The sequence below is a fragment of the Phyllostomus hastatus genome, unplaced genomic scaffold, assembly GCF_019186645.2.
Source record: "Phyllostomus hastatus isolate PE091 unplaced genomic scaffold, TTU_PhHast_1.1 phas_contig_40, whole genome shotgun sequence".
In the NCBI taxonomy this organism is placed as follows: domain Eukaryota; kingdom Metazoa; phylum Chordata; class Mammalia; order Chiroptera; family Phyllostomidae; genus Phyllostomus; species Phyllostomus hastatus.
In genome coordinates, this window is record NW_025333872.1 from 85,739,456 (window position 1) to 85,751,921 (window position 12,466).

A 12,466-nucleotide genomic window follows, 5' to 3' on the forward strand; every position below is an offset into this window, starting at 1 on the left:
CAGCGCCAGCTAACTTACAAGGGCGTTTGCCAGATGGGCGGGATGAAATGACGGAGGAGGGGCGGTACAGGAATGCAGGGCGTTGGCAAAAACACATTCTGGCGAGCGCTATTGCAGGCTATCCAGGTTCTATTGGAAGAGTGTGTTTTTTCTATTTGTGGTTTTTATTATGAATTATATTACTTATAAATTCTGAATTCTGAGTAGGAGTTTGGAGGCTTTTAAAGTCTTATTTTTAAATTCTACATGAAATATATTTCTACCTAAAATTAATGGTATTGAAGTCAAATATTTATAGAAAACCCACAAAATAAATTTGATAACCTGTATTTATACTTTAGTTTCTCAGTTATATGTCTCCTCCTACACTTAAAGTTAACAGTCAACTTTATTTTTGTATCTCACATAGGTGCTAAATCTGCTATAAAAGCTAAGATATGAGACAGGTTTACATTATAGGCTAAGGAACATTACAAGTTATTCATGTTTTTATTTATGCAAACTGACAAAAACAACCTGAGTACAAGTTCAGCAGATGACAAAAGAATAAAAAGGCCGAAATTTGAATTTTTGTTTCAGAACTGAATTGTCTTCCTTAAGGAATACAAAATCTCAGGCTTTTTAAAAATTCCAATCTTTATACTACTTTTATCCCTTTAATTAAAATTTTTTTTCAATCACAGTTTATATTCGATATTATTCTGTATTAGTTTCAGGTGCACAGCACAGTGGTTAGAAGATTATACACCTTACAGAGTGGTCCCCCTGCTTGAAGCACCCAGCCGGCCCCACCCATGATTTTCACAGTGCTACCGACCACCTTCCGCACGCGGAATCCACATCCCCATGACCCGTTTGTCACCACCAATGTGTGCTTCTTCATCCCTTCCTTCACCTTTCTCGCCCAGCTCCTCAACCTCCCTGCCCTCTGACAACCATCAGAGTCTGTTTCTATTGTGTTTGTTTATTTTGTTCTTTATATTCCACATATAAGTGAAATCATAGGGTATTTGTATTTTTCTGACTGATTTCACTTAGCACAAGATGCTCTAGGTCCATCCATGCTGTCACAAAAGGTAAGATTTCCTTTTTTATGGCTGAGTGATATTCCATTGTGTAGAGGTACCACAGATTCTTTTTTAAGGTGAAAGAGAAAATGTCTGTTAGAAATGGAGATATGAATGGGAATTCCAAGGGTGCACACGGGTCTGTGTGTGGCTGTGAATAAACCAGGCACGCGGGCCACGAGATGTTGCCTTGGCGTCCAGGTTCCACCGGGAGGCGCCCTGGAAACAGCGAGCTGTGTTTCCATGAGATGGAGGCCCCCGGTGTGAAAGGTCCGAAAGGTCTCCACTTTAGGACTCAACTTTACGCTTTGTGGTTCTTTGATTTTTGTTTTTGAAATGATAAAATTAGCCTGACACTATAATTTTATATACATAAATCTTAGTCAAATGATCATCTCACTGAACATAAAATTTTGGGAAGTCAAAAACAAGTAATGCGGCAGGTCTTTCACATTATGCATTCATTTTTAAATTTTGTCTTGCTTTATTTTAATGTTTCTGATTAGAGTCGAGGAGTGTTTGGGGGAATTAATGGCTATTGTTCTACATTTAAGTAATACCATGATTTTGGCTTTTTTTTTCAATACAATGACTGAATAAGAAATATAGTTTGAGCTTTTATAGTTAAAATATTTATTGCATTTCTTAATATGTTAGATAAAGCAGATGCAAAAGACGTTGGGAAGAAGAGGAGTAAAAATGGAGACAAAGAAAAGGAAAAATTCAAATGGTCAATTCACGGTTCCAGACCCTCGTCGGACGTACAATACTCTCAGCAGTCTCTGTCAGACTGTAAGCACTCCGGAGTAATAACTGTTTTAGCTCTTTCGTAAAATGCTGGAACTCTTTGCAGCAGATCCCCATTGAAATAAATCTCCTACTTAGACATGTCTAAATACGGCTGCTGAAGGCAGCCTGTCATAGTTAGGCCCTCGCGTGGGTCTGGATGTCGGGGCAAGGTCCTCCACACTCGGCAAAAGCCAAGGCTGTCCGAGTTCCCATAGCACAACAGCCACAGGAGAAGAGTTTGTATGAAGGAAGACATATATTAGCACATCTACATTATATATTAGTGTATTATTCTACATAAATAAAATGTTATGTATTTTATATAATATGCATATATAAATATACAATTATACAAGTTATATAAATAGAAGTATATTTATGAGCATATATAAATATTAAGCACATAATTATATATCAGCACATATATTAGTATATGTCCTCTGTAGACATAAATTATGAGTATAACATATATAGTATTTTAAGTCTATATAATACATATTATATATATCATTTTGTAAAGACTTTATACCCCTCACTTTGGGTTATCCGCCTTGGTGCTTTTAGAATGTGGGTTATAATTCTCAGTTCACCGTTGATTAAACAGCTGGAAACACTTCCATTTGCCTCCAGCACTATGTTTTATCTATTTTTATATCTATCTTTTATCTTTTTATGTATCTTTTATCTTTTTATCTATCTTTTACCTTTTTTCCCATTTTTGTCTTCTTTAATGTATTAATATGTTTTTATAAGGCTATTTTAATAATTATAGCTTTTTATTTTTACAGAAACATGTCTGGTGGTTTGTTAGAGAAAAGGGTCACTAGTCATATTTTTACTTCTGTATTAAAAATTATATTTTCTTGTATTGATACCTTAAGCAATCTTTTTTGATAGCAGATGACATAACATTCCCAAAGTCACTGATAATTTATAATCATCATTGTGAAAATGACTAAACCTTTCTCAGTGTTTCTCTCTTTGTGAAAATAAAGGTAACAATGCCTTTTCTCTACCAAACTGATAGGTAAGGTCAATCTCAAGACACAGAATATGCTCTAGAACTAGGGCTGAGGAGTAACACTGCCTGGGTTCAGCTCTCTGCTCCATTAAAGACACACAGTCTAATTTTTTAATGTAAAAATATGTTTTCATAACTTTGTTATATTTTACAATTAATCCATTCTACAGAGATTGTGGTTCATATCTAATTCATATTTTATAGCTCTGAAGATACCATTCTTCAATAAGTATCTAATACAGTTACATATAAATGTTTAAATTATAAAGGAATAAAAACTTTTTAATTAAAAATAAAGATAATGAAGGAAATATATTCTAATATTTTAGCCAGAATCTCTAAAGAACAAAAGGACACCCAATTAAATATAGAAATATCAGAGATGTTAAGGAACATGTAAATAAATAAATGATCCTCATAAGCCAATCCTACAAGCATCAAACATTCCAAACAAAGTCATTTATGTTTTCCTTCTTTGTGGGATGATTCATTTATATGTTTTCATTATTCTTGAAATGACATAAGAACTCCTGATTACTTTAAGTTCAAACTAAGACTTTTATTGATGAAAGCTAAGAATTGTCACAATGTTAAACTCATTCCTTTGAACATAATTATTTGTAGACCATTCTAAGTTACATTGACTGATGACTATGTGATGTTATCACTAAATGTATGTGATAATATTTTTATAATAAAATTAAATGATTTGTAAGCAAATAAATGGTAGTGTTATCAAGGTAAAATTAATGAGATATTTTATAACATGAATGTACATTTGAGATTTAACATTTATTAAATACATTTAGAATATGTACCTTTTTTTTACCAGCAAAGATAAAGAATTTAATTCTAATTCTTTAACCTTTAATTCTGTCTTACTATTCATTAAGGAATGACTTACCCATTTTGACTAAATATGACTGAATTTGACTAATTTGACTGACAGACTCATTTGGACTAAAATTTTCATGGCACAATGTTTGTTTTTGCAGGCTCTTCAGCAATACAGCCCCCTCACATGGTTGTATACGCTACCTTTACACCTCTCTACTTGTTTGAAAGAAAGATCTTTTCATTAGAGGAAATGGTAAGTTCTCCAGGCCAGGAAACACAGTGTCACTTACGGTGTGTATGTGTGTATGTGTGTGTGTGTGTGATTACTTCTTGTGACAAAAGGTATACTAGAATTTAATTAAAATTCTACCACTGAATTTTAGTCTCCTTATCTTTCAAATGAGGCACTTGGACATGAGGACTCAGAATATCAAAATTATCTTTGATGACTATGATGGCTCTGTCTTTTAAAAATACAGACACCCATTTTATTAGTTCTTTCCAGTATAAGCAAAATAAAAAGATGCAAATTATATATTTTAGTAAAAATCATATCAATCATTTCTAAATAATCATAAATCACCTTTTTGTAAACAGATTGTACATATTTTCTTAACATATGGTTGAAATTAATTCACATCCAGAACTGGTAAGCCACAGCTATTACTGCAACATATCTTAAAATAATACACACAAAAATATTAACTGCTTTTTCCTTATAAATTTGACAGCTTATAGGAACTTTAGAAAATATGTACGAAGAGAATGAAATTAAAAAATTTACAGTATCGACACCTAACCTAAGCAATATTGACATTTTAGTACATATCCTTTGACTTTTTTCATCTATGCATATAGTCTGTGTGTACATACGTACACTTTTTTGTTCAGCACAATTCAATTTTATGTTCTGTTTGGAATCTGGCTTTGCACTGTATCGTTAACATTTCTCCGCACTGTTAAACATTTGGCAACATAATATTTAGTAGTTGCAGGGGATGTATGGGTTTCTCATATTTTTAAATTCTATGTTTTGTTCTTGGACATAAAAATTATTTCTCGCCCTGGCTGGCATAGCTCAGTGGGTTGAGCGTGGGCTGCGAACCAAAGTGTTGCAGGTTTGATTCCCAGTCAGGGCACATGTCTGGGTTGCAGGCCATGATCCCCAGCAACCGCACATTGATGTTTCTCTCTCTCTTTTTCTTCCTCCCTTCCTTCTCTAAAAGTAAATAAATAAAATCTTTAAAAAAATTATTTCTCTCCTCTTATATAGAGTAATCACCACCAGATTACTCTTCAAGTTACTTCGACAAACACCTTGCTGTATTTGGGACCTATTGAATCCTAACCCTTTGGGAGACTTCCAGACATTTAGCACTGTGTTTCCAGACCTCCACAGACTCTGAAGTCACTACATTGCAGTGTAAGACTGGATGGTGCAATGGTCTATATCGACTCAGAGTATCCGCAGGGCGTCGGCTCCAGGACTCCCCACAGATACCAAATTCCGAGGATGCTTAAGCCCCTTAAATAAAAATAGTGTGGCATTTGCATATAATCTATGCACATCCTCCTGTATATTTTAAATCATCTCTAGACTATTCATAACACCTAGCTCTGTACAAATGCCATGTAAATAGTTGTCATACAGTGTTGTTAAGGGAATAATGACAAGGGGAAAAAAAGTTTTTACCTGCTCGGCGCAGCCACAAGCATGGTAGGTAGGCCTAACTCGATAGTGCATGTTAGCAACAAAGTAACTTTTTCCCTAATATTTCAATGCCAAGTAGGGTGGATCTGTTGATGCAGAACCCACAGTTATGGAGAGCCAACTGTAATTATATCTGTAAATGTTTATTTGGTTACTTAGAAATATCTAAGTGTTAAAAATTCATTGGAAATTCGGGTGAAATGTTAATACCCAATAGGATGATAATCGTGCTTTACTTTGCATTATACTTGTCTTCTAGAGATTTACCCAAGGAGATAATGTTATCATTTCTTCATCCTTCCCTCTTCGTGCTCCCCACCCTTCTTTGATTTTAGATAGAAACTATTCCTACCTGCAAAAGGCTGCCCTGTAACAGGGATAATTCTGTCAAGCCAGTAGGACAAATGTGCCATCACGAATATATAGAGTCAGTTTCTTTGTTTTAATTCCAAGTTAGTTAACTTTAACATGGGTAAATCTAAGTGTACTCCCCAGGCCTCCCTCCAACTTGAGTCCCTTATGAAGATTTGAATTGAACATCTCAGCCATAGTATTTTTTTTTATTTCTTTTCATGGCAGTGACCTAGGTGTTCTTTTAGATGATCCGGAGAGGTTAAATATTCTAACACCATGGACTAGATGCTTTGTGGCATACTGTGGTCTCATGTAGAGGAAGTGCTTACACATTTTTTCAGACAGCAAACGTAAGGATGGGATGAACGCATTACAAAAGGAAAAGGGCTCCAAATAATCCACGTGAACTTTCTACTTTCACATTGAAGCACAAAGTAAAATTTGAATTTAAAAGACAAAAATGACATGTTTATTCATAATCCGGCAGATGTTTATTGATTATCTAGTATTATGTGCTAAACAAAGATCTAGTCTCTGAGGACACCATAATGAGGAAAATTAACAAGGTGCCTCCTCCCTAAGCTCAGAGTTTAATGAGGGAGGCAGAGAGCAGACAACAGTAAGAAAGTTAGAAACCCGGTATAGCAGGGAGCACACTGGGCACCTGGCACGTGGCAGGGGCTGTGTCCAAATAACGTGTGCTGAGTGGGTGATCGCATGAATGAATGAATGGAACAATGAATATGAGACCCATAGCAAAAACACATCTTTCCACCTAATGGTTGACTTGGGAATTCTTCCCAAAGGAAGAAATGTTTGAGCAGCGTCCTTAAGAAGTTAGCCTAATAAATAAGAAAAACTGTCCAAAGCAGAGGACAACCTGGGGGTGAAGGAGAACCCACAGGGTTCAGTTCAGAGAACTATTAGAGGTTAAATAGACTCTAAGGGAAGGAGTCTTAGGCGTAGCTTGAGAAGTTGAAGGGAGTTAGGATGTAAAAAGAATATTATCAATCCCTTGAGTGGGGTTGGAAATGGCTTAAGGGGCCCGAGGCTCAGCAATTAGCTCAGGGTCTGTAACAGTAGTTGACTAAACTTCAAGGCTGCAATGAACTGACTATGGTGTCACGATCCCCTAACTTGCATGCTGACTCCTTTCCACTAGCTATTAGTTCTCCTGGTAAAAATCAAAATATAATTGAGATATCATGTTTTAATGGTAAATCTACAGAAAAAAAATCCTGTTCTAGTGGAATTTTGTTAAATGGTGCCTTCTCCCATTTGATAAAAATTAGAGCCCCACAGGCAATGAGACCCACATGTAAAGTAAAGACTACCTACCTTACATTGATTTAAAGAATTGATCCAGAATTCGAGAAAAAAAAAACAAAACAAAACTTGGAAGGAAAAAGATGTCATGAGTTACTCCACATGTCCCCTATCTTCCTGGTTTTGAGTGTTCTAAATGGGTTTAGCTGTAGTTAACTGGCTGACCTGGCAGCTCTGAAAGACCCTTTCCCACCGCCCAAACTCCTACATCTGGGGTACTTGAGGTGGGATAGGGTGAAGAAGTGGATGGTCTCTGGGCAAGGGGTCTTCGCCACATGAATTATTTTAAAATATTTTTGGGCGTCTGGTCAGCATTTCGCTACAATGGATCATTACTCTGAATTCCTCTTTGTCCCCAATTCTAATCTCAGGACATTTGAGATCCTTCAACAAGGTTTCTCAGCACCAAACTATAATGATCATTAACTGCATTACTTTACGTTGTTCAGAAATATTGCATGTTAGACAGAAAAGGAAGCACGAGGAAGTGGTTCATGTACCTTAAATCAGGCTTGTGCTTTCGTGGGTGGTTGGAACAACTCAGTAGTTACTAAGACCAAGCTTAATTATTTCACACAATGTCTTACATTTTCAAAATGTGGTAAATTGTCTTGTTTTTCAATACTTGACAGCTCAAAAGCAGAAATTAAGTAGACTACGACTTTTGCTGCAATTGTAAGAAGGAATTGAGGTTTTTACTAAATTTTATAAATAGTAAACTATCTGGAAAATATGCAGCTTATAAATACTACTTGGAGTGTTACTTTTATTTTTGATATCAAAAATATACTTCAATATAAATTTTAGTGCACTATAATTTTTTGTTACTGTAGCTGAGGCATTGTCTTTTTAAATAACATCAATCAATTCTATCATAAATTTTCATGAAAAGGGTTACTTTCAAATATTGGGAAATTTCTAAAAGTTGACAGGGTTAAATCTGTAGAAAGAAGGTTTAGATTTCAGAACATCCATAAAAATAATTTGTAAGCTGCTACAAGGCCTAATTCCAGAGTTTCAGATATCTTTTTCAATAAATTACTGACATTCACAAAAGGGATAAAGGGGATGTGACAATTTTACCTACTTTTCAATTAGTCCTTTTTTAAAACATCAAGTGACTCTTTTATTTTGAATATTTATAACACTTTTAATGGCTCACCTAGACTCGGTAGCACCCTGACTAACTCCCTCTTATGATCATTAACTATTATAAAGATTAATTAATCCCTGGATTCGGGAAGAACTCCCCTTTCTCACCGATGTCTGCTCCTGTTTTGTGCCTCCCTGAAGTTCAGACTGAGCTATAGAAAAAGTCCCAGGAGTGAGGCATGTTCTAGCCAAGGCCATAGAATAATTGGCAATAGGCTGAAAGCTGGGTTTCTTGTGCTAATGACAGCTTTGTACATTTACCTTTTCAAGCATTTCTATTCACCTAGGGATGTGAATAGCTCCCCCTGTCTATTTTGTACCTGCCAATTTATGCTTTTTAGTCCCTGCTCCTTTCCCCGCATTCACCCTCTTCACCCTCCCAGTTGATAACCCTCCAAATGATCTCCATACCTATGATTCTGTTTCTGTTCTGGTTGTTCACTTAATTTACTTTTGGAAATGGAGAAGCCAACGAACTTACATGCACACCCATGGACATGAAATAAGGGAGGGATTGCTGGAGGGAAGGGGGTACTGGGTAGACAGGGGCAAGGGGGGGAACACTGGGACAACAGTAATAGTATAATCAATAAAATATATTTTTAAAAATAAAAATAAATAAAATTTAAAATATAAAAGCAAAACAAAGAAAAAGAAGTGGGAATAGAAATGATGCAAAATCACTAGGAAGAAACATAGTTATTGGTAAAACTGATTTAGTGTAGTTGATATTTTACTTGATTTGAACTGTTCCAACATTTAGACTGAGCTTCAGCATTTGATTACCGTACAGATTCCTTTCATTTTCACATGCTTCTTGATCCCCCATGGCGTATTTCAGCCAGCAGTCACTAACTGAAGTGCTGCCCAGTATTATTCTGGATGGCTCCAAAGCCTGCTGACTTGAGAGATCTGAATGGCGGGATGTGGGAAGCACACGTGTGGGAGGCAGGACCCGGGGCAGCCTGTGTCCTCAGTCCTTCTATGAATGGCTCCATTGTCGGGAGGGACCCGGGGGTTTCCTGTGGGGAGCTGCTGCTGGCCAGAGAGGGTGTGAGCTGTAGACAGGCAGCTGCATAGCTTCTCACCTCACTGACCTGACACGCTCAGTGCAGTGGATTTTGTCAACATTATTTAGCAACTGCGAGAGACTAGAACACACACACACGCAAACTTTTTATTAAGTACCTGTATCCAAGTGTTAACCCATAAAAATAATGGTTGATTAATTTTGGACCTCAATGAATGTGCTAAGTTTTGCAATTTCATAGAATCAAACTTTTAGAACTCAAAAGTAGCTTTTAGTTCGAGTCTCTCATTTTGTAAATAAAGAACTGGGGCCCCAGAAAAAATGAATAGATATTAGGAGATACAAATGGTGATGGTGCTTATGTTAAGAGAGGTGGAAATATAGCTGGTTATTTTTTCCTTTATTACTGCTACATCTCTCTAGTATCAATGGTCTTTTTACAGTGACAGAAAGTATTAGTTTACATGCATGAGGCAATTGCAAGCATCCTTTCAAATCCGCTTTCCGCCCATTAGACCACTTCTGCTGAGAAGCTGAGGGAATACGGCCTGTCGCACATCTGCAGCCATCCCCTGCTGGTGACCAGGATCCGGTCCTGCCCTCTCACAGCTCCCCCCAAGCCGCCCTCCGTGCCTGCCTGGAAACTGTTCCGTCAAAAAAGAGAAACTGTGATAACAGACGAACCTCAAGGTATGGCTTATGTGGTCTGGAAATCTTCCTGATCAATCCTCCTTCATATGGAAGCCTCATACTTTCACTGGTCATGAAACCACCCAGCATTACACCCAAAGCCTTCATTTAATTTTCTCTCTGCTTTGAAAAGTACATGATTGTCTAACCACGGTGATGTATACCTAAAACTGATACCAAGTAATAGTGAATGTGAAAAGAAAATAAATGTACTTTTGATCAAATGGAAACAAATTTACATCCAAATTTTGTATCTTTAAAGGATTAATTCTCCACAGAAGGCAAGCAATTTGGTTCATGTCTAAACTGACCGGATATGTCAAAGCCACCCTTCGGGTGATGGCATTATGACTGTTACGGTGGTAGAGAATTGGCTTGCAGTGAATACTGTGGAAAGTTAGGTAGCATGGGCTAAGCCACTGGCATGAGTTTCTGATATGGAAATCATTATAGGGGACACAGCCTTTGAAATAACTGGTTTCTACTTAGGAATCGAACTTCTGTCCTGGATCACCTCCTACGTTATTGTCGTGTAGCAGCTTCACAAGTGGCTGATACCCTGCGGAATCAGTAGATTCACACTGGCTGAGAGGGAGGCAGTTCCTACCTTGGTGTGATTCTCTCGGTCATTTCTGAATTCCCTCCAGTGCATGCCTAAATCTTCAGTTGCTCAGTATTTTTCTTTAAAAGTCTTCATTCTCCCTCCATTTTTCATGAGCACCAACTCTGAATGGAAGAGAAAACAAGATGGCAAATGAGGCAATGAACACGACCATAAATAAAAAAATCAATTTTACAGTAGAAGCACAAACATAAGGAGTTGAAATTAAAACACAAGTAATTTTAAAATTATGACTTAGCAGAATAACTCATCATTTGTTTATATTTCAACATAAGTAGCCTTTCCATAGCTACTTTAGCACTTGTAATATTTTTATTAAGGATGCTAAAAAACTAGAGTGCTATGATATATATATATTTCAAAAAACTTAAATTATGTTTAATAACAACAGCTTTTTGTCATTTTTCAGTGTTCATTTTCTTGCTTTTGTGTTTCCTCACTTTGTCTTTTCTAACACTTCATTATTGTCTGAGTGTATTCATGTGCCAGGGGTTATTGCATTAGGGGCTGTGTTGACAGCCCATCACCAAACAGACAGGGAAAGCAGAACCACAATGAACACACCTAGTGCTAATTTATCAAAGGCATCGCAGTGAAGTTTGCAAATATGCTTCAAACGTTCGGTCCCTGAACCATGACTCAAACCTCCCTTGGGGGTGATGCTTAGTGTATCCCCTGCTGCCAGCTCAAGCATGGCTGACTCTTCATTGCAGTTGACCAGGGAGGCACATCTCAGACACAGTGTATAATACACACGTCTCAGTGGTACCCCGGGGCCCAAAGCTGCAATAGCCACGTGTACCAAAATTCATACCTGTTCCTTGCAATCTCCTTCCAACCATAATGTCCCCATTTTTAAAACAGAAATAGCAACTAATAACCATGTAACCACACTTTCTGCCTACATTCATACATCCAGGACAGCTGGTAGCAAAGATTTCTCCAGCACAGAAGGTTTTATTCTTTCCAGAAAAGAACAAAGAATAAAGAATATTATCTGGTTTGGGTGTAGAGCAAAAATGGTTAATTTGTTCATTATTTTGACCTATCTGCCTCTCTCCCTTTTGCTAGATTATTTTAGTCATTTTTTTTTTGCATTCTTTGTGTTTCTGCAATGGGCTACTGGTGCCAAAAAGTGCTGAAAGACAATTGAAAGGAAAGAAAACTTTTTACCTTTAAATACAATATTTTAATTAAAAGCATGGAGACATATTTAAAGCCACTGTTCATTTAGATCATCAAGGAATTGCTGAATGAAAGGAGAAATATTAAACATGCAGATATTTTCTGATTTCACTCTTGATTGTTGTGTAATTCTATGTGTGTGATTGCTTCCATAAGCTGGACAAGAGAATCTAAGGAATGGTGGGTTTCCATAATTGTCATGTCCCACCGTGAGGCTCACCGCAGAGCTGTCTTTCTTCTCTATACTGGGTTTACTACTCAGAGTGAAGCTTCACAGGAAGTGGAGAGAGAGGTCATGTTAGAGGTCACCCTAGAACCAGCACAGAAAACTCACATCCATGTGTCAACGCCTCACCTGTTTTCCTCCAGTGGTTGCAGGAGCTCCTGTTAAAACAACCTTCCCTAGTGTTTAATGTCAGTGTTCACATGTTAGTGCAAGAGCTGAGGCCTGTGTTCAGAAAATTCCTTGTAGATCAGCTTTAGACTCCTGTGGGAATATCCACATGTCCTTGATCTACTGTTTTCTTTGCTACTCATGACCTTTACTTTGTTACATTTCTGTTCCTCCACTGCTATTCCCCTGTATTGGTCCTCATTTTCTCTTTATGTCCTGAGCAATTGCATAGGAATTAACTAAGTGAACACCTTTTTTTTTAGTAAAAGTCTCACAGACAGTCATTCC

The 12,466-nt window shown here is 37.0% G+C and overlaps 1 protein-coding gene across 1 annotated transcript in view; it reads left to right on the plus strand.

Moving 5' to 3' along the window:
- ADGB (androglobin) overlaps positions 1 to 12,466 on the plus strand; it is a 120,180-nt gene that overhangs the window by 40,870 nt on the left and 66,844 nt on the right. Inside the window, exons 10-13 of the mRNA XM_045843589.1 lie at positions 1,338 to 1,346; positions 1,725 to 1,859; positions 3,873 to 3,967; positions 9,803 to 9,977. Coding sequence (XP_045699545.1) covers positions 1,338 to 1,346; positions 1,725 to 1,859; positions 3,873 to 3,967; positions 9,803 to 9,977 — 414 coding nt within the window. The remainder of the gene's footprint in view (positions 1 to 1,337; positions 1,347 to 1,724; positions 1,860 to 3,872; positions 3,968 to 9,802; positions 9,978 to 12,466) is intronic.